Genomic DNA, 22,571 nt, shown 5'->3' with positions numbered 1-22,571 from the left:
AGACTGAATTTGTGCAATAACACCCTTTATTTTTTAGTACTGATCAAAGAAACTTCTCAAATGTGTTCTTAATTTTCTCTAAGATGTTGATTTATGTTTCCTTTGGGAGAAATTAAGTTTATTTTGTTTCTTGGTAGTAAGACTTCTGGACTGCAAGCAATATACTCGGTGTGCTGTGGACAGAAAGAAACAAACAAAACTAAAAGCTCTATGTTGGGTTTTTTTAATTTGATTTGTATTGAAATTGTATTTCATAATCAGCAGATACAACCTGGAGGTTTTATTTAGCTGAATGGCTCAGTCTGTTCTTTCAATTCCAGGAACACTTATCCTATTTCCATTTTGTGGGACGGATCATGGGGATGGCTGTGTTTCATGGACACTACATTGATGGGGGCTTCACGTTGCCTTTCTATAAGCAGTTGCTAGGGAAGCCAATTACTTTGGATGATATGGAATTGGTTGACCCTGATCTTCATAACAGCTTGGTCTGGATACTGTACGTACTGTGTGTTGTATCTTACAATGTTAGAATTCTGTCTCTGTTAACCTGTGATAAAGTTACTAAATTCAGCTGAAAGAAATTAAGTATATATTCATCTCCTGCTCAGGCAGATTTAAGAAACATCTTTCTTGCACAATTCAGCTTCTTTAGTGGCTTAATATTCTCAAGGTATTTAAATCTGGGGACTGGGGTGGGGGTGTAAACTATTACTGAGCTGTAAAATGTGCAGTTCATCCATTTTAATTAATTTTGCCTATTAATAACAGTAAGATATTACTAAAATATAACATTGAAATTTTGATAATGGTTTTAAAATATAACCTAGTAAAAATGTTTGGTCACCTTTTGCTTCCAAGCAGTGATTTGAAATGCTTTTGAAAAAACTAAATGGTGATATCTGCCAGAGATATTATGGCTGTAATAAAGGTGCAGAATGTTTTCACTGAGTCTCTCATGTCTTTCCCTCAGTGAGAACGATATCACGGGCGTCTTGGACCACACGTTTTGTGTGGAGCACAATGCATATGGGGAGATCATTCAGCACGAGCTGAAACCCAATGGCAAGAGCATCCCAGTGACAGAAGAAAACAAAAAGGAGTATGTCAGGTACATCAGCATCGATGCCAAAGGTTTTTATATTTCCTAGGAGGAACTCTTACTTATTTGAAGCAGTGGACAGAGCTGTGTTACTGGGTTTTTTTTCTGAGTGGCAGTGCAGTGGTGGTGGGGGGTGTGTTCCTGGCAGTAAGGCTGTTTCTTTGGCTGGATAAATTGCAGGTTTATTGCATGTGAGTATATCTTTCACAAAACCAGTTTTCACTTGCTTGCAGACTTTATGTAAACTGGCGATTTTTACGAGGAATTGAAGCTCAGTTTCTGGCTCTACAGAAGGGATTTAATGAAGTAATCCCACAACATCTGCTGAAGACATTTGATGAGAAGGAGTTAGAGGTCAGTACACTAATGTTACGTTATGTCGTCAAGTGTAACAGCAAAAGCCTGAGGCATTCTTCTGAGACTGAGTAACTGCTGAGTTGTGTCCCCAGTGCTTCAGGGGTTTGCAGGTGCACTATGGCCAGAAACACAGCGTAAGAGGTTACCAGGTCACACAGTCACTGAGACTGCCTGTGCCTTCCACTGAGAGTGTTTCTCAAGGTGCAGAAATGGTAGGAGAGCCTCTTCTACCCACCTGAACCTACTGAGAAGTAACTGCAGTGACCTTGGGTGGTTTCAGAGCCCATTACTGCAGCTGAGGTGATGGTGCATGTTTCTCATGGTGCGGTTTCATGATAATAAATTCAGTACTGCCAGGAAAATAGTCTGTCACTCCCACCACTTGCTCCCAGCCCTTCCAGTGCACCCTGCTGACTTTGGAGTCAGGCAGCTGTGGGGTTTTGCAGAGCTGAGTTATGCCAGAGTAAATTGGCCCTGTAAATACAGCATAAGGAAAGGTGCTGTCTGGTGGTGTCACTAAAAAATGTGCTACGAAACATCAAGACCAGCATCCAAACAATATCCTCTCAAGGCAAATCCCATAGATCCCAAGCTTGTTTTAAAATTCAAATCTAATATATATAGTCTGTTAGCTGTGGAACTGAGGTTTTTGCCATAAGGTAAATTATTCATGCTTTCTTTGGTTCACTGTACTAGAATGTCACTGCTTGCTCCTCTCTTCTCCTGAACATTCAGCCACAGTGAGCCAGCCATACTCTTAACCCAGAGTAATTCTGCAGTTGCAGAATAAGAATGGGGGGAAGGTCCAGTGTTCTTGGTCACCAGAAGATGTCTTTATAGTAATATTCCTGCTGAGCTTAGACTGATCCATTGTCCATCTCCTTTTTGGAAGCACTGAAAGCTCTTTGTCAGGAGAGCAGTCTGATTTGTACTGCATGTGTGGTATGACAAGAGCAAGATTTCTTCTGAGGGTCCAGAGATGGACCAGGCAGACTACACCCTCAGCTGTGCCAAGTTCAGATGTGAATTATGGATGCACTTTCACACATAGGTGGAATCTGTGTTTCTGGTATTTAATAGACAGGTCAAGAATTTTTCATATCACCCATTTCATAAGCTCTTTAGTTTTGAATTGAGGCCATGTAAAAAATTGATTGTGTACAAAGTTAAGATTAAAAAAAAAAAGAAAAGTTCTATTTCTCCATTGCTTCAGATTAGTGAGAGGTTATAATTTGCCTTTGGTATAAAATCAGTTTATTTTGCCATATCAGTTATTCATAATTGGGCTAGCTCCAAAACCAATTTTTGTATCGATCAGTGATGAAATACTTGTATTTTAAATTTACAGCTCATCATTTGTGGACTGGGAAAAATTGATGTGAATGACTGGAAGGCAAATACTAGGTTAAAACACTGTACCCCAGACAGCAACATTGTGAAATGGTTCTGGAAAGCTGTGGAGTTTTTTGATGAAGAGAGGAGGGCTCGACTTCTCCAGTTTGTGACTGGCTCATCCAGAGTGCCTCTGCAGGGCTTCAAGGCATTACAAGGTAAGGTTTCTCCAAAATGCAAATGCCTGTGCTTGGTGAAGCAGTAGGAAACATCACAGAAGCAGTAGCTGAAAATGAGGCTGGTTGGCTGCAGTGAGACTTTTTAAGAGAGATTTTTAATGGTTTGCTGAAGAACAATCACAATAGTCTCTTTTTGTGTGTTTATTACCTTGTTATTCAGCTGTAAATGACTCCTTGTTTCAATTATGCACTTCCTCCTGTGGCAAGAAGTTCTAATCAGCTGAGATTTTGGTGGGTTCTCCTTGTGTTTTTTACTGGAAGCCTGTCTTTTAATTTCTGACTTTTACAAGCCCCCCTCATCTGGACATCTCTGGGACCAGAAAACACCAACCTGCAGCGTTCTTGGGATGCTGACTGCTTTCCTTTAAGAGCCACATAATCACAGGCATCGGAAACAATCACCTTAATGACCGACCTGTCCAGCCAAAGCTCTGGGTGTCTGTTGTAGCATCTCTGGCTGCAAACTGTGCTGCTCTCTTAACACAATAGCTCCTCCCCTATTTTATCCTCTCACAAGACAAGAGAAAACTGCCCAGGGGAAACATTGACCATAAGCCATTTTAACAGAAAATGTTCCGAGAGTAAGTGCTGTGGTGACAGCTGCCACCTACAAAAGCCAGTTGCTGTAGAAATCTGTTTCTTCATTATTGCTTTCCTGTAGATTTGAACAGGAAGGTTGTCAGGTTTTAGACCGAGTTGTACTGACACAACAGGCTCCCTTTCTTCTTTAGCAGCAAAGAGTCCCCATGAGAAAGACTGACCCTGTGGATTATGTTCTTTATGGTTAGTCTGCTCGGGCAATAATTCCACTTTTGCTAAGGTTTAGGGCATTTGTAACCTCTTCTGACCTTGGTGAAATCTTTAATGTAGACTACGTCTGTAAGACTGCTGTGCTGCAGTCTGTTTTCTTCAGCAGAGAGCAAGGGGAGCTCTGTGTAGGCAGATTAATTTGAACAAAATTGTAAGAAGCTGATATTGTGACTCTCCTATTGAATTTGAATGGAATTGGGCTCTACCTGTTACAAAACGGGGACAGATACAAAAAGCTTGAGAAGTTAAATTAAGAACTGTTGGAATTATATAGTGCACTGTGTAAAAAGAAGTATTTTATTCCTCCTTATTAGTGCTGTTGTGGTTTATCTTTCAATTATCCATCTGATAGGCACTGAGAGTGTTAAGTTTTTTCCTGCCTGTTTCTGATGTCAGCTTTCTTTGTGCATAGCTACTCTCTTTTTGTGGTTTCAGTTACTTTGTTGTTGTTACGGTGCAAGGAAAAAAATTCCTATCGTGCAATACAGTAGCAGTAGAGATCTGTTCTGGATTTTCAGGTGCTGCAGGCCCACGACTATTTACAATACACCAGATCGATGCCAGCACTAACAACCTGCCGAAAGCTCATACCTGGTAAGACCTTGTCAGGTCTCTGTTGTGATATTTAGATTAAGACCAATTTTCTGTCTCTGTATTTTGAGTAGTCTGTCTTTTCCTATTTCCTCCCCTCCTTTTCAGGCATAATCTGCCCCTTCCAGAGTAGCAAGGGTGTGAAAACTAGAGGTTGCTGTGATGAGCGTGAAGTTTTGTTGGGCTCGTTAAGCGTTGCTTTGTCACTGGTTTGGGTGGGGTAAATGAAGTGTAACAGCCCTTGGCGAGGTGGTGCTTGGAGTTCCAGGTCTCTGAAGCTTTTCTGCCTTCTCCCTACAGCTTTAACCGAATAGACATTCCTCCCTACGAAAGCTATGAGAAGCTGTACGAGAAGCTGCTAACTGCCATTGAAGAGACGTGTGGGTTTGCTGTGGAATGACCCTTCACAGCCTGCCCTGGGACTCTATTTATACTCCTGTCAGCCAGAAAGCCCTTCCCCTCAGCCAAGACTCAAGAAATGCTTGAAATACAGGAAACTTTCCCTTTTCTACACTAGGACACTGGGAGGGAAAGGACAACTTTGGAATTTTTTTTTTTAATTATTATTTTTATTTTTTATTTCAAGAAAATGGGTTCTGTGGTTCCTGCCATGGGATCATTCAGCTGCTATTAAAAACTAATATCTTGAACATACAGAATGCTGACTTTTCCTACATTTCAACAGTTAAGCAGTATTCTATACTTAAAGACTACTACTATTTTTGTAAAAGGTAATCTGTTATATTTGCCTACCTGATTTCTATTCTCAGATACCAAGACACAACTTCAGCAGTCGGTACAAGTCATGTTTCAGCCTGTTTTAAATGTATGATACTGAACAGCATCTATACCTGCTATTTTTGGAAAAAAAAAATATTTTGGGTTACTCTAACTTTGCATAAAATTGGCTGAAAGATTCATTAATCTTTTTAATTAAAGCCACTTCCATGTTAACTGCATTTTCTTATAGTAAAACATTCTACTCTGCAATGTAAATTCAACTTCAGTGTTACCACAGGGGGCTTTTAAAAATATTTTTCAAGCATGAATTACAAATATGATGTTTTGGGGTCCTATTTATATCTCTTGTCAAGATTCCTTAAGCAAAATTTCTAGTGGGAATGACACATGCTGCATTTGGCACAGTACTTAGTTACCATGTGGGATAGACCTTTTTTAATGAACAGGAGACATTTTGATTTTTTTAAAAAACGCGTTTTTCTAACGAGTCTGTCAAGAGTATTTTTTGTTGCTTTTGACTTTTAAATTTAAAACACTGCATTTTTTTTCAACTTTTTAAGCATGCTGATGAGGTGATATTTGACAGCAGAAACCTGTCAGCAGTTCGTTTCAGAACCCATCCCGTCCAGTCAACCAGAGTTTGTTTGAATGCAGCCAAACCACAATCTATATTTGTTGATGCTAAAGATATATCAGGTAAAACACGTTGTAATCTTTGTCTAGCTGCTCATGATGTGTGGGTTTAAGTTACAACTAAGGAAAAATGGTGTATTAACTGAAATATGTCTAATGTGCTTTGGAAATGAGGTTTTAAAAGCACATAATTTATTGATTGTAGGGATGGAAGTAAATATATATATGAATTATAACATGGGTTGATCTCTTCAAAGGGGAATAAAATGCACTACCAGTAGAGGGAACTGAACTTTGAAGTTAGTTTGGGAATTCTCAGTTAAGAACTGTATGATCTGCTCATGGTGTGTAGGTGAACCCGTCTGCTTAAGAGATGATGCCATTTTCCTCTCAGCAGTGAGAATTTTGGGAATAAGTAGCTTTTTTTTTTTCCAATGAGTGTTGTGTTCTTTTAACTTAGGTTACAATTAGTCATCAAATCTGCACTATTTTTACACTGCCCATGAGAAGAAAGTCAAGGGTATTGAAAATGCTAAAAGAATGGGATGTGAACAGCTGTTCCATTTTTGCAGTGTAAGTCACACAGTGAACTAGCTAATTTTCTGTCTTTTCTGTGGAGCTTCAACTTAATCTTGTTCTGCCAAATCTGACTGCCACAGTGAGTAAACTGCTACTGAATGTTGTGTGTTAGAATAGTGGGCAATGGACTACTTTTCTAGAATTGTGGTAAGAACCTGGTGAGCCAAATCCACATGTTCATTTGATTTTATTATTTTTTTTGTGCAGCTGTTGCTGAAAGGTTCATTCTAAGAGACTTGCTTCCCATTCTGGGCTGGCTGCAGAGATGAGGCTACTTAGGGATGTAAACAGGAAGCCAGGAAACTTGCTTTCACAGCCAGGTTTGAAATATATCAGACCTTTTTTTTTTTTCTGCATTTCAAGGGACTGTTGCACTCGTGTAAAATGGCTGGTACCTTTGCTTTCCAGCTGGGATCCCCAGTTCACAGCTTTCGGGTACTTCTGTTGACAGAGGAGCTCCCACTACATCTGGCCAGGTTGCCTGGGAGTAGGTTGTTGCCCAGTGTGTTTCTTACTCAGTACTGCTGCCTGTGGTTGGGACCACTGCTTTAGACACTCCCAAAGACCTCTTCTTACCCCTGCAAGTTTTGAGGTGTGATGTGATTTACTATTTACAGAGACAGGTTCTTTTGACCACTGTTCACAGGATAGATACTCCAGTGTTGTCTGATTGTTTTTTTTTTTTTCCCCCTGCTCTTGCCCAGGCTATGGCTGCAGCCTCCCTGGTCATGAAACATCAAAAATGTAAAATCCAGTTTTATCCAGCTTTTGGGAGAAGTCAGGACTCAGTTAGGTGATTGGAGGGGCAGGTATGCTGCTGTTCTCTTTGCACCACACAGTTCATCTCAGCACTGTTTAAAGACTGTCTCTGTAGCGTCTCCTGACCACATCATCTGTAGCCACCTCCCAGGAACCTCCCTGTCAGCTTACTTAGATGGTAAATTTATTGAATGCATAGGTAGGGCCACCCTCATGTCATAAAAGCTTTTTTGAGGAGGGAGGGGATGAGCTCTGTAGAATACAGATTCTAGATCAGCTGATAATACTATTTGTTTCCACAGCAGCCTTAGCAGTACATCTGTATGTTCTATCAAACATTTTGAGAATTTTTTAACTGCCATAGATAAATATTGTAAATTTAATATATTACAGGCAAAACTAGACAAATCTACATTTGATTTTCCATAGCTGACAGATGAGGATAAACATACCAAGTATTTTGAGTGCCTTTCTACCTTCATGACTGAGAGCTTTAATTAAAGCACCTCATAACCTACTCAGATGTTTATCTGAAAATTTTAAAGGGTTGATTCCTTTGCAGAATTTTGTTTCAAGATCATGTCAGCTACGTTCCCCTCAAAAAGGTGCTAAGCCTAATATTGCATTTTAACCTTGGACTTTCACCCCATGATTAATGTGAATATTTATTTCAATGTGTCCCTCTTACTGGGTTTTTACTTTATCCAGTCTTTAGTTATTTTAGAGAGATGTCACATCATGGTTTTATGCTGTTGCTTTTCAGTATGAATGTTTAATTATGAACAGTGACTTTTGTAGATTTCAAATATACAGAACACAGTTGAGTTTCAGAGGATTTAATTTCTCGATGTAAAGAGTTTTGTAATGGTGCTTTGTACAGTATGTATTCTAATTTTTTTTTTTGCACATAGTTTCAGTTTCCCTAAACTGATTTATTTGTACCAAATCTTTGTGTTGTACTAAAGTCCAGAGCACACAACCCGTTTTTTTAATTCTTGTTCCACAACACTACATCTGTATTGAACTTCTGGTGCGTTTAAGCTGGCTGCATTGATGGAAGTAAAAGCTCTGCTTCTATATCCCAAATATGCATCATACAGCTTAATGTAGCATGCTCCAATGGCTTCAGATTTTAAACAGCACCATCTAGTTAACAGGTGCCATTTGTTGTACTTTACACTATCTAGTAGGTTTCTGGCTCTGCCACATCCTCAGAGCTTTGTCTGTAGTTGTAATTAGTTTATACAAGTGTAATTACTCCTCCACAAACTGACAGTTCTTAGTTTATCATTTCCATTGTATTTATTACAGAGTGTTTTAGCCTTGGTATCATTGTATTTTCACCCAGCTGTTACATGAGCTTTAACAAAAAAAAAAATCTGTATAAAATGGTTTTTAAGTACTTAATGTATGTACCCATGCAGAACTTGAGCAATAAATTGTATGCTGTTTGCACTGTCACAGCATCAATGGTTTTAAAAGTTTTAAGTTTTTCTTAATTAAATATTTACTTTAAAATGTAACTAAATTTTTTTATAAGTCGCTCCATTTGAGGAGAAAAAACTTAAAACTCGGTGTCTTTCTGTTATCTACAAGCAGGATTGTGCTAAATGTCCTAGTGCAACAAAAAAGGTCTCACTTTTGGCTTTCATATGAGGGTGCACGTGTGTCTTGGCAAGGACTGTATCTTGGCACAGGTGGATGGTGTCTTCTCTCAGAATTAAACAAAGCTAAACCATCTTACTTAAGGGATGAAAAAAGGTAAAGAATCTTGTAAATACTTGTTAAATTTGATCAGCTTACCTGGTAAATGTTGTCCCTCAGATAAAGTCTTTCAATTAGGCTGGCTTACAGCAGGCCCTTTCTTTTGCTAAGAAAGTCAGTGTGTGGTTTTGTCTTTAGATGTGTGGGATCTGGGGTTTATTTTTTCAAGGGAGGTGTATCATGCTCTTAACTGCCAGCTCTTTTGTTTAATCTGTAAAGAAAGCATATCTAGCTGCTGGGGGAACTTTTTCTGCTTAGCTCTTTATTTCTTTATTTCTTCCCAATACATGAGTCGTAATTCACTGTATTGGCACTTGAAATACTTACAGAACATACACCTATTAGCATACCCCTATTGCACATAATTAGGAGTCCTGTCCATGGGCCCTTCCTAGGTTTCAGTTCTTGCAGAAGCTTTTATTTTAGCGCTTTAGAATAATTTGTTTTCTCTTTCAAACAACTCTTTCCAATACGTTTGTAGGTAAGGTACTAGTTCCTGTGCTGTTTTGCCATTAACAAGCAACACCAAAACTGCAAACATAGTGTTGTTTGGTTGCTTCATATATTAAAATTACTGATTTTTATGTCAGGTTTATTGCAGGTGCTCTCTAAAATAACATCAGTAGCTCAAGTGAAAGATCTGCTTGCTTTTCTGGGTACTGGTGTTTGTGTGGCTTTTCCACTCCAGCAACAGAACCAGAGGAGACTCAGTGGAACAGCTGAATGCAAAGACAACTTCACCAAAGCCCAGTGACTTCATCCCACTTCCTTTGTAGCATTATCTCAGCCTTTGAAACAAGGTAGAAAGCAGTTCTAAAACTTTATTGATCCCAGATACCAGCAGCTACATTTTTGACAAGTCAAAATGACAGACCAGATATTTTAGGGAAAAATAGCCACACAGCATTTTCCTGCTACAGCAGCTCTCCAAGACTCCCAGCACCTCAGCCAGAGGGAACTGCAGGGATATTTATTATGAGTCTTACAAGAAACAGCTTTTGTGATACTGAAAGGCAGCCATCTGAAGTCTGGGTTTCAGTCTGCTTTTAGTTCTAGAAAAAGGAGTCATCATCCTCCCTTTGCATTGTTGCTGCCTGCTGTTGCTGTATTTCCTTTTTCATCCTTGATCTCTCTCTGTTTTCTAAAGAAAATACAGACATTAGGCACAGCACATAAAAAGATGACGTTTACACAAAATTTAAAATACTTACTTGTCCTTTTACCTTCTCTCTGGTTTGAATTTCTCGGAGTTTTTACATGAAGCCACTGCCAGCCTGGAAAACTAAACATAACATGTTTGAGTTGAGACAATTAATAAAAGGACAGACTTCTGGTGTCAAAGATATTAACTGTCTTTGACACAGATCAAGCTGTACCTTATCTTTGTGATAGTTCTCCAGAGACTCCAGCATCTTTTCAAGCTGTCTCCTTTGCTCAGCATGCTTCTCTTGAGCATATGCTCTCAGGTCCTTCAGTACTTCCTTCTGAATTTCTAAGCCATCTTCAAATAAGTTTTTAAATATCTGCCAGCAATTAAAAAAAAAAAGCAAACCTAAACTTTCCCAGAAAGTTCCAAGTATACATTTACATATTTCAGCTGTTTTATCTCCTGATGGAAGGGTGATCATGTGAAGACATGTCATCACTCAGGAACAGGTACACAGAGATGTATCTAGTGGTACAGAGCCTGCTGAGCTGTATTTGTATTGTGCATTTAGCTGAAATTCAAACAGATAAATCTTTCATGTCAGTTTAAGTCATATGACTAAGCAAATGTACATTGTTTTTTAAAATCACTTCACACAAATGAACAATGCAAGCCAGGGTCTTTGAACACACACTGTGATTTATTGTCCATCCTCCACTCTGTCATTGAACTTCAGGACCTTCATCCAGATTTCCAATAGCAGGAAATCCAGCCTGTGCTCAGGCTTTCCATTTATACAGAACACTTAACCAGCCACAGTGCTCTGCAGCTTGAGGCAAACAGTTCTCAAATCCCTAATAGTGGGTTACACACTAAACTTCCAGACATTTATTTTAAAAGGTACAAGGGTAGATACACAATCGTCAGTGCAATAACTCAACTTGCTTTCCTTAGCTCTGATATCCAGCCCTAATGAGAGATTGTATCTGTCAAAAATCCACTTTGTTTAATAAACATAACTGAATATCAAAGCTGTTTTTTTGATCAGCTTCCTTAACTGAATAGATTGTTTTCTTTGGACAGTAACTATAGGAACAACTTCCTAATCCTACTGGTTTTGAAAACTCATTTCCCTAGTTGCTCATTTTACCAGCCCTGTTCTTCCATACTGATACTTCACCCTTTCTTTCCTCCTCTTAACCCCATAAAGCATCTTTCCCTGTTTTACAGTGGTTTGCCCTGAACTGTTATCAGTGTTTCCAAAGAAGGAACCTTTTCATCTGGGGTCTTCACTGACCAAGCATTTAGTCCTGGCTTCTATGCTCTACTTACTTCACTTGCTCTCTACCTACTTGTACCAGTATTTCAACTGGTACAACAGTTCAACAGAATTTGACCCAGATTATGGGTCCTCAGCACTGGGGTCCAAACAAAAAAGAATAATTTCACACTTGCAGAGCAAGGCATAGAATCACAGAATGGTTTGGGTTGGAAGGGACCTTAAAGATCTAGATGCAACCCTCCTGCATGGGCAGGGACACCTCCCACCAAACCAGGTTGCTCCAAGCCCCATCAAACCTGGTCTGAACACTTCCAGGGAGGGGGCAGCCACAGCTTCTCTGGGCAACCTGGGCCAAGGTCTCACATCTTGTACTTACCCTTTCCTCCCATGTCCTGGCCCACATCCTCTCAGCACGAAGCTGCACCTGGTAATCTTGATAACACTTCCTGGCCCGAGCAACTTGCTGGCGTCTCTCTCTCCATTTATTCTGAGCCCACTTCTGCTGCCAGATCTGTTGCTTATGTTCTTGCTAAATGGAGAACAGTAGCTGTCAGACCACCAAGCTTCCAACAGATACTGCTGTAGGCAAAGCTTTGTTCATCATTGCTTTTCTCTGCCCCGATTTTACACTGTGTTTACGGTTTAAAGCTTTAGTCACCATTTAGCAAAGTGGTGCCATGAAAAGCACGATGCAATTAAGGAGTCAGCACTACAGTGGTACTTGGTATTTTTACCAGTGACACCAGGAACCTGAAGTTTCTCTTCCTTGCACATTGTTAGAATTTGTTTGCACTTTTAAAGCAAGAGTGCTCTGTAATAATAATAATAATCAATTCCCATTACCTCAGTAGCCACACAGCAAACTGATTATATGGTATTTGTGATCACAGCTACTCAAGAGGCATAAAATTGTCATAAGAAGCCACTTTAATGGGCCAGGAGATACACATTCAAGCTTGCTTATGAACATTGTTTATGATGTAAAAAAACCCTTCAAAGAACATACCAGTCTCTTATTATGGTCTTCGTATTTTTTAATAAGTGCAAGAAAAAGTTCATGCTTCTTCAGGGCTTGTTCAACCTGGAGGTTTAAAAAAAAGCTGATGATTTCCACTACTTGTGCAGGACAGGCAGTTCTGTGTAGGAGTTTTAAACATTGCCTCTCTGCTATGTTTTGTTTTTTATATTAAGAGTTACCATGCATAAGTTAATCAACTTTTGTATCTCGTAAGTAACTTTTAAACTAAAACAACTGTTCCCAACTAGCACTCGAAACTACAAAATGCTTTTTAAAAAGCAATAGCAATCCTAGGCAGCACTAGGTAAGTGTAAAGAAGGAACATTATATTCAAGTGTCTGATAAAAATTGAGCCCGTGTGTCTAGATATGTACACGCCCATGTAACCATGCTGATCATCCTTTCGTGCTGTGCTTTGGAGGGGCCCTGTCTGTGCCGCATACAAAGAGTCAGGATTGTTTTATTACGCAGTACAAGCTGATGACTGATATCTGCTCTGCCAGAGGCACCATCCCTGCTGACGTTCAGAAGGTAAGAATGAGAATGCTCACTTCATTTTGGAGTTTTGCTCTAGGTCTGTCAAAAGCTGCCTTAAGTTGTTTAGTATGTGCCAACTGCTGCTGCCTCATTTTTTTCATAGCAGGTTGGGAAACATGCAGGTCGGGAAACTCTTCCAGTAGCTGAGATAAGAGGTCATCATCTCCTACTGTCACTACAAGGTAAAGACAGAAAATACATTTAATGGCAAATTCTTCTAGACAGTGTCAGCCTGAGTTATGAAATATTTTAGATGGAACACTACATCCACCTCCCCTGGTGCTGTCAAGCTGAGCCCAGCAGGGTAGGACCTCACTGTCAGGACAGCAGTGGAGAAAGGAATCCCAAGGTCTTGTTGTGTTTGGGATTTTTTCTGCTGAAGAATTGCTGTTGTATTTCAGGAGTTATTTTCCTCCCACTACCACATCCCATTAAGACAGGTGTCCCTTTCTTTCTTCAAACAGTTCTGACCATCACTAATCAGTAGTTTCTTTGTCTGTCTCTCACTGGCTGCAGCAACTTAAAATAATGCTAACAGAGCAGCAGTGACAGATCTAGGCCAAGTAAACAGGAGGAAAATTAACTGGTTTGCAACCAGGTCATTACATCTTTAATCTTTCTGGCAGGAAAAGATAATGGGAAGATAAAACAAATGGGTATAAGCCAAGTATATGCCCTTTAAACATAGAAAAATACAAGGTGATGTACCCAAGCAACACTGAGCTATGTAGGGGATTATGCCATGATCTTATACATAAAACATGTTCCAAAGCAGAGCCTGTTCTTTGCAGGTTGGCTGTTCTTGGAGCATCACTTGCTCAGCAAAACCAGTGGCAATGTTAACACCACCATGGCAGGGCCTTGAGAAGGTGACAGCAACTGAGAGATTCTGCTCTGTTCCCTGTAGGTGGCTCAGCACTAGCTCACTCAGGCTAAAGGCCCAATTTTAAACCTGGTATATGCTCAGGAAAAAACAACAAACAAACAAAAGAGGACATTAAAATAAGAGGAAATAAAATAAAGGCAACTGAGCTCAGACTTCAGTGGATTTAAGTACCAGAGAAGCAGTAATGGAAACAAGCCTTGAAAATAATCCAAGGAATCTTAAGGAGGTAGCAAAGGGTCACAGTTTTGGTTGTGCATTGGTGGTTCACATTTTCTTAAAGCATTATCTTCTCTAACACAAACCCAGATGTATAGGGGTCATAAAAAGGGGAAACTGATACATGTGACTGGTATAGGTTGGACCAATGCCTTTATTCCTGGAGTTCAGCGCATGCTTTCAAAACATGCCAGTTTTCCACCAAGTACAGTTTTGCAGTTCTTACTTGGAGCAGCTTCCTTTGGCTTCCCAGTCCCTGGTTTTGGATTCCACTGGCTGTATTCAGGATTCTGAGGTGTGGCTCTTCTAGAACAAACTTCCACTGGCTGAGGCGTTTTTGGAGGTTCTTCAAAGGTGTTTTCTTTGTATTCTTGTTTCTTAGGAGCAGATGTAAAACAGATGGAGAGCAGGTATGAGAAGAAAAAGACTGACAGATAACATAGTCTGGGTATCAAAACTTAATTGTTATTCTGTTTCAAAGACATTTTGGAGATACCGAATTGGATTCTCTAGAAAGTCAGAATTTACTAAATGCAGGCCAGGGTTCAAATAAAGGTAAAGTCTCACTATTGCATAACCTGAGCTCTTCTGCAGCACTGAACACCACTGCAGCAGCCTCTGAAGGACAGTGCAGCCTACATTGGTATGACAGAGCTTTTCAGCTTAAGTTCTTTGCTGTTTTAGTAGTATGTAAGAGAGTAGCAAAAGCCCCGTTGTCATATTTACAACGTTAGAGAATCATCCTTGCACAAACCCACACTTCAGAGTAGTTAAAAAAGACCAGGACTACATTAAGCAGCTTGCCTGCAGTGTACAGGGGCTCCAGCCTTGCTAACCCAGCTCTGGGGATGTGTGTGTGAAGAATGCCTCTCTGTGGAAAAGTGTAGGCCAATCTGCAGAAGCTACTTGTTATCTCACTTTGCTTGAATTCTTTCAATCTGAGCATCTTGAAGTTAACACTTGACGTGAAAAGCACAGTGGTTAAGTTGCCCATAACAACAGGTGTTAACACAAAGAAGTTTTGGAACTTTTATACTTGCCTCTTGGTTCTACCTATCTCAGGAAAACCTGCCCTGTAGTAGCCTACAGCATTATATCTATGACACTGGAAGTCAAGGAGTTCTTGTACCCAAAGATATCCAGTGTCTGGACAGATTATGTAGACAAATTTTAAAAATCAACCAAAACACAACGGTCACCATAGTGTGTCACATACCATTTTCCTGATGACTTCTCTGAGCTTGGAAATTCTAAGCCTCTGCCTGGCTTCACAAATTCTTAGTTCATCTTCATAAGCTTTAGCAACCATCTAGAAAATAAAAACAAGGGGACTTTCCAGAGAAAATAATCACTTCTCATTTACTTGTTTGGTCTGTGGATCAAAGTAGCTTCTTCCACTTTAAAATCTTTTTTGCAAAATGTGGAGTGTAAGGCTTCTCCTCAACAGGCTACAGACACAACAGTACAAAATCACTAAACCAGGCCAGATGCCCCTATTAAGTAAGAGCCTTCAGTGTTAATGCTTTTAGTGTAACTGTTGGTAAGAAAAACCAATAGGTCTAACCTAGAAATTACCTTTGCTTGCTTTGTTCTTTCATCCCTGTCTTTTTGCAGCTGGCTGCATAATTTCCTTGTTTGGCCTGTTCCATTGCTGCAAGGTTTATCTTCCACTTCAGAAAAGAGTTGGTGCTGAGATGAGGATGGAGAAAGGAATCGTGGCCTTCTTGGGTACCTTAGATGTGGTGAGTCTGTAAAGAAAGGAGATTCACCAAAACAAAAAGACCAAACCTCCAGCCATACATAAAGAAAAAAAGCTGAATCCTAGCTGAGCAGAAATAGCCCAGATAATGGAGTGTGCACATTCTGGGGCACTTAAGTACAAACATGCTGAAAAATATGTATTTATTTAAAAATACAGCTGAAGTGTTTCCAGTCCTGACCAAGGTTCTCCCCTACACTACCTTGCTTAGTACCCTGCACCCCTTAGTCAAAAGCAGATAGATACCCACTGCCTTTTCCTTTACCAGTGGCCATTCTAGTTTCAGAAAACTGTCCAGGTCATGTTGCAGTAGCCTCTGAATTTTTAGATTCTTTCACTGTTCTGTGCTTTTCTGCTGGTAACCATTCAGGCAACTGATCTGTTTTAACAACTCTACATTTTATCTTCAGCAAGATTAACTACAGGTATATTTGCTTATTGTGGTTTGTTTTATTGGGAGAATCTCAGGGTATTTGTAAAATAAGAGTTTAAAACAAAGTATTTCTCTGAAAGAAATAACTTTTTTTAAAAAGAAACAGCAAAAAAATGTCTAGAAATGCTACTACAGAATAGTCTTTATTTTTTTTCACCCAAACTCACCTTCTGCTCTCTTGGAAAATGAATGAGCAGTATCCCCGAGTCTGATTAATTCACTGGTGTATTCTGGTCTCCCTGCACCAGAAGATGGAACAGAAAATTCTGACTGGCACCTGAGAGGAAGACAAAGCCGTAAAATACTTATTCTGAAAGTCTTTGCCCCTTCAGGCCACGAGATGGAGCTGCAGAAGCGGCAGGTCTGCTCCAGGCACCCGCTGCTGCCCCGCAGGAGCCAGGCAGGTAAACCCAGTGCAGTGTAACCAAACACTTAAACTGAGACAAAGTTCTCAACTTGTTTCATTCCACTTGTAAAGTAAACTTTAGAGACGAGACAAAATCCCATCAGCACTCCTCAAGAGTAAGAAGGTTCTGGATCTACTTTTAGCCCTCTTGCTGCTTGACTCACGTTCCATTTGATGTATGGAATTGGTAGGTTTCCTACTTGGATACTATTAAAAACCTCCTAGTTTATCTACAGATACACAAAAAGATAGTCAACCACTATGCTAATGCAAAGATTCAGAACTGTTCTTACCCTTCAGCTGATGAGAATCCTAAAGGGTGGGGAAGTTCACCAGCATTGCTTTCCAGCTGCACGTCAGATGCAAGCTGAGTTTCATTACTGGATAGCAGATTTGCTGTTAATAATGAAGAGGCAGTTATTTTCAGGAAAACTGCTTCTACCTGTTAACTAACAGGTATTCGTGCCAATATCATCAAAACAGTTTAAGTGTAACAAAACATTCAAATGATGAGAACTAAAATGATGACAAGTAATACCCCCCCTTGTGGGGGGAGGCAGCTTTGATGGCAAGTTGTGAAAAGTGATACAACTGTCATATACCCTGTATTTACAATTACAAAAAAAAACTTTATTCTTCCTCAAAATAGTTAAATCCTCTAATAATAACTAGAAAATGAGCTACCAGCATCTACAGGGCAGGAGCACTGGCAGTCTAAGAGAAGGGAAAAGCAGAAGTACAAGCACTGAAAATGGCTTCTGCCCTTTCTGCAGGACAGGAGGCAATTATCTTGGCTACCAAGTCCTCTCCCCTTTAGCCCCAGGATGCACCAGCCAGTGATGACCATTCTTACCAGCTTTAAAACAGAGGAGCAGTCTCCAGAAAGATGATGGCTACAAAGGGCTAAGTAGCTTCTCTTCCCTGTTTAACATTTCCCTCAAAATAGCCCCTGCTGTGGATCTGCTCCCAAGATCCACTTCACAAGAAAGCTTAAGTCCTCCCCCTGTTTGTCTCTTAATAAGGAAAAGCAGTGTCTGCTCACTGTTCCAACTGGAGTCAAGAGTTCCCTCCTTGAATCCTAACTGTAAATCATTTGACTTGAGCAGCAACACACTGACAGGGCTGGATTGTCTGGAGCTGACTTCTGCCTCAGGAACGCAGCAGAAAGGTTCTGTTCTCCAATTCTTGCCTTTTAACAAGTTTTGGGGAAAACAGATAATTTCTACCTTTGCTGTTTATGAAAATAATGAATGTAAATTTACAGTATGGCCATTGAAATGTCCTCCTCCCATGGTCCATTTCAGTTCTTGTCCTCCTCTGCATTGTCAAGGTTACAAATGAGGCAAAACCACCAAATAAGTCTTTGCTGCCTTGGAAGCACCTTGGGTATCCAAACCAAGGTTTCACAAAGCTTAGATCTTCCAATGGGTATAATTTCCTAGAGCTGCTAGTGAGGAGAACAGCAAAGAAACATTTTTTTTTTTTACCTATTATGGGAGCTGTGTTCCATCCCTGAACACCAAGAAAAATGGTCATGAGAACCTACCAAAGCTAACTTGATAGCAGACAAACAGAAAAAAGCTGTCCATAATAAGAGCAGTAACAGAACAAAATACCTTAAACTAGGACATCTGTCTACTCACCTCTGTTCTGCAAAGAAGATTCATCAGTTTCTCCTCTAAGATAATCCAACAGGCCATCAAATATTTCAAGGAGGTTTCTGATAGATTTCTTTTCTCCTCTTACAATGTTCTCACCTTGAGGGAAGGTACTCTCACATGTTAATAATTAGTACTTGTCAGAAGAAAAAATTCTCAAAAGAAGTTTTCTGGAGAGTGAAAACTTGTGACAGACACAACATGGTTCAAGTCTTTATTCACCAATTTTTTAAAAACCAGTTAACAAGTTTTAAATTCAAGGCTCATGTTTTTAAACCCAGTTTTAAAGCTTTAATAGTAGAAAAATACTGAGCCAGTACCAGATTAAGTAACACTTCAGCAGACAAGTGAAGTATGATTGATTGTTAACTGAATGTTTCTTACAGGTCTGTGTCACATTGTTCATTTTCTGCTTGCTGTTTACATTTATAACCTGATGTCCAAGGCAAGGATTCACTGTTTTGATGACATTCAATACACAAGAAAGACATTTCATGTAAGTATGAACGTATGCTTGATATGGTTCTTATAAAATGTTCAAATTAAACCACACAAATATTGAGCTGATGTTTGTCTCCATTAACACTGAGTACTTACCAGTGATGTGTGACAAGCTCATCTGCAAATAGTCCAATGCCAGGGAATCTATTATTGCCTGTACATTATGTGCATCATCCTCTTGGCTTCTAGGAGTAGCTATGTAATCTATTTAAAATAAATAATAGAGTTTAGGCTATCTAAATGGAGAGCTTATTGCAAATGTTTTGACTAAACTACTTTAACTTTCACTTACAAGTTAGTATTTGTACTTAGTGAAAAGCCCTGATGTCACATGGTCATATGAAATCTTTTATAAATACTGAGTACAAACTTAGAACACCCCCTGGAAGATGTGAGGATTTTACCAGTTGAGGTATTAAACTCAAGAGCAGACACCACTAAAATATTTCTCCTCCTTTACTCCCAGCACACACCTCTAGTTCAGATCTCAAACTGGAATTGCAGCTTGTGTTAAGGTCTCTTCTTCCCCTCTCAGTGACTGCTTGGAATGCAATGTATTCTGCTTAATTAGAAGCAACATTATTTTTAGTTCTGGGCTTACATTTAGCAGGACTTTTGCCACCAATAGCTGCCAGTTACCTCTTGCAGTTATCTTCTGCAAGTAGGAGTCTTGACACTTCCCAAATGCAACAGTTTTACCATAAAGCAAACAAGTACATAACTGTATAACCCTTGTTAGCCCTGAAGTCGAATGGAGTTGGGTTAAAGCAGAGTTAAATCACAGCTTAACTCTTAGCAGACTGTAAGTGTTAAGCCTGTTCTCATAAGATGCTTAATAACACTTCAAGAGAACGGAGCCAACTCACACCTTTCAAAGGTTATTGTGCCTCTGTGTGGCTTTCAGGGCCTAATTTACAAGAAAAAAATGTTGCTGTAGCTATACTAGTGATTTCTCCTCAGAGCTGCCATTCATAGCAGTTAAAAACAAACAATAAAAAGGCCAATATGGCTTAAATATTCTTTAAAAATTACTGTCTTATGTGTTTGGAAGGATACAGATACTTTGAGTCACCCTACATCTGCAGTAAGTTTTGCAAACTTGAATTTGTTAATTACAAAACATACAAAAAAACCCAACCAAACAAAAAAAGCAGGTTTAGAAATTACTGTTCCTACCTGGTACTTTTTCTCTTAAGATTGACTCATAGAGATGAACAAACACCTCAGCACCACATTCACAGAGACACTTTATGTGCTGGTTTATGTGACAGCTCCTTAAAAGATTATTGGCCACAGCAACCCAGTCTGTTAAGAAGTAAAACACATTAATGTCAGAATTGAAAGACAGAGAAATAAAGTCAGTGACTGATGAAACCCATTTAAGTGCCTTTGACTACAAATGGTCAATCCCACTCGTGCTATCCCAGTCATCCAAAATGCTGGACGTGCTGGGTGCTTTCTGCTCTCTGCCCTGCTCACTGCAGTTGGAAGCACGGGCAGGGAGTGAGGAATGACACACACCAGGATCCTCAGGCATGGCACAACTGGGCCTGGGAGCTGAAGGGGACTGGAGGAGCACAGGCTGGGCAGTTGCTTTCTTCCACATACTGTAAAGGAAACTTTGGTCACACAGCCAGGAATTCCAGACCATGAAGGACTTAAAAATTTGATACTTATCAAGAATCAGAAGTTACTTTTTAAAATCAAGAGCTTTTCTTTTAGAAACCCAGTTTCTCTCATATTCCCATGCAATAACTGCACTGCTAGTAGAACTATTCTTCATTAATGCTAAATTAAAGGACTGCTCTTCATAGTTTGCTATGTAGGGGTGACACTAATTTGTAGCTCATCCCACTAACTTCATGCGACCTTGAGCACCATGAGGTGTGTGCATAAAAACCAGCCTGGTTTTCCCAACGTTTTGAGTCCTGAATGAATCTTTTGAAGCATGTGTATCCTCTACTCTTGTCACCCAATTCAAACAGCAGCTTAAAACCACAAAACTCTTTATCTCTGTAATCCCTTAGAGTTGGATTTTCACCCCCTACATGTGACTCTCACAAGGAAAGCAGTTTTTTTGACAAGGACTTGTTAAATCACTGGAAAAGGGTGTAAGTCACGTTTGGAAGGAAATAGCAGTTGGGTGCAGTAGCTGCATGATTTTTTGTGCTGGTTTACTCTTCTGTCTGCAGGGATGATTACTTTTCCATCACTCCACTCTTCACTTTCCCCCAACATTTTAATCATTTCAGGTGCATGAGGTTAAGTATCATCTCCTGAAGTTCAGCCCGACAGGTCTTAGAAAACTCGAGTTGCTGTTCGCCTCCAGCTTTAGCAACGTAACCGCGTCAAGGTTAACACAGAGCTTAAAAAGGCAGGTTTCAGGAAAAGCAGGTCTGAACCGAGGGGCCGCTGTTCGCGATGGGAGGAGCGGGTGGAGGGGAGAGGAAAAGGCAGCGCTGCCCCGCAGCCCCGCTGGCTGCTCGCGGGGCCCCGCACCCGCCGCAGGGCAGGGCAGGGGAGCGGCGGGCAGGCCCAGGGCCCAGCTCCCGCCCCCCCCCCCCGTACCTCTCCGCGCCGCGCTCTCCATCGCCCAACGGCCGCGCCCCGCCCCGCCCCCCGCTTTTCAAGGGCGCCTCTCGGCGTGCGCCGCGCTGATTGGACGGGCTGCGCCGAGGGGGGCGGGGCGACGCCGGAAAGGGGCGGGGCGACGCCGGAAAGGCTGGCGCGGGGCCGGTTGCCGTGGAAACCGGGCGGGGGGGGCGGGGCCTCTCGGCCGAGCCGCAGCGCGGGTCACGTGGCCCGCACCGCTTCCTGCGGCGGGCGCCTCGCGCCTGTCACGTGACGGGCGCCCCCCCCCCCCCGGTGCGGGCCCCGCAGCCCCGCGGCCGGAACCGGAACCGGAACCGGCCCCGCTCCCCCCCGGCCCGAGCCCCCCGGGCAGGGCCGGGCTCCCGCCGGGCCGTTGAGGGCGGGGGCGGCGTGAAATGGCGGCGCGACAAGCCCCGCGCTGGTCCCGCCCTCCCGAGCGAAAGGAGGCGGTTGTTGGCGTTTTCACCGGGAAAATGAGGGGGCTGGGCGGGCGGAGCGGGGAAGGTTCCGGGCTGGCCGGGCCCGCGGAGCCGCGCTGCGGGTCGGCAGGTTTGTCCGGGGACACGTGCTGTGCTGCCGGCACAGGCGTCTCGAGGCGCTGGATGGTGCGGGGTCGTTGTCTTCCTCAGGCAGCCACAGCGGCCCGTGCTCCGTAGGAGCTGTGGGATTTCCGAGCGGCCTGAAGCCACGCCAAGCTCCGCGCCGGGAGCTGAGAGCCCGGCGGGGTCTGCGAGAACAAGGCCGAGCGCACGGCAGGGCCAGGGCGGCTCCGGCGGCCGCTGCGGCTCCTGCCGGGGAGCGCGAGGGCTCGGGGGGCGGCAGCGACGCGGCGGTGCTGGAGCCTGGATCGGGCGGGATCCCGGCCGGGCTGCTGTGCTGCCTGCTTGCTGGCTCGGTGAGAACACGCGGGGAAGCCAATGTCGTTTAGCTTCAAGGGGCGGAACACAAAAGTGAGGAAGTTTGGTTTTTTTTTCCAGAGGAAGTCAAAAGCAGCTAGTTGCAGACCAACAGCCTGCAGACAGAGGCAGGGCTTCGTGTGTGTTTAGCCTTTCCTTTCAAACATTAACCAGGTTAAACAAGGCAGTAACAGGAGCCACCGAGTCAAAAACAAACAAGAAAATAAAAATAAGCTGTGCTAGGCTAAATGTCGTAGACAAAAACATGGACAGATCAAACGATTGTCTGTTTTCACAGCCTTTGTAAAATGTTTTTCAGACTCCTCAGAAACA

At 41.7% G+C, this 22,571-nt stretch overlaps 2 protein-coding genes across 3 annotated transcripts in view; one reads left to right on the top strand and one right to left on the bottom strand.

Moving 5' to 3' along the window:
- SMURF2 (SMAD specific E3 ubiquitin protein ligase 2) overlaps positions 1-8,624 on the top strand; it is a 63,489-nt gene extending 54,865 nt beyond the window's left edge. For both annotated transcript variants that reach the window (XM_051635259.1, XM_051635258.1), the window contains 6 exons: positions 321-499; positions 974-1,111; positions 1,336-1,456; positions 2,808-3,009; positions 4,359-4,434; positions 4,732-8,624. In XM_051635259.1, coding sequence (XP_051491219.1) covers positions 321-499; positions 974-1,111; positions 1,336-1,456; positions 2,808-3,009; positions 4,359-4,434; positions 4,732-4,831 — 816 coding nt within the window. In that variant the 3' untranslated portion in view covers positions 4,832-8,624. The remainder of the gene's footprint in view (positions 1-320; positions 500-973; positions 1,112-1,335; positions 1,457-2,807; positions 3,010-4,358; positions 4,435-4,731) is intronic.
- A 1,084-nt stretch (positions 8,625-9,708) lies between these two features.
- Positions 9,709-21,343, bottom strand: CEP95 (centrosomal protein 95). Its single transcript, XM_051635287.1, is given in 17 exon segments — positions 9,709-9,962; positions 9,964-10,048; positions 10,115-10,156; positions 10,159-10,189; positions 10,284-10,430; positions 11,713-11,865; positions 12,343-12,417; positions 12,906-13,066; positions 14,220-14,370; positions 15,210-15,302; positions 15,569-15,741; positions 16,353-16,462; positions 16,885-16,987; positions 18,235-18,348; positions 18,847-18,954; positions 19,927-20,055; positions 21,319-21,343. Coding segments are annotated over 17 exon segments (1,770 nt in total). The 5' UTR covers positions 21,341-21,343; the 3' UTR covers positions 9,709-9,889.
- Between the last annotated feature and the right edge of the window lie 1,228 nt (positions 21,344-22,571).

This window comes from Apus apus, chromosome 17 (assembly GCF_020740795.1).
Source record: "Apus apus isolate bApuApu2 chromosome 17, bApuApu2.pri.cur, whole genome shotgun sequence".
NCBI classification, from domain to species: Eukaryota; Metazoa; Chordata; class Aves; order Apodiformes; family Apodidae; genus Apus; species Apus apus.
This window is presented reverse-complemented; position numbering and strand designations above follow the sequence as displayed.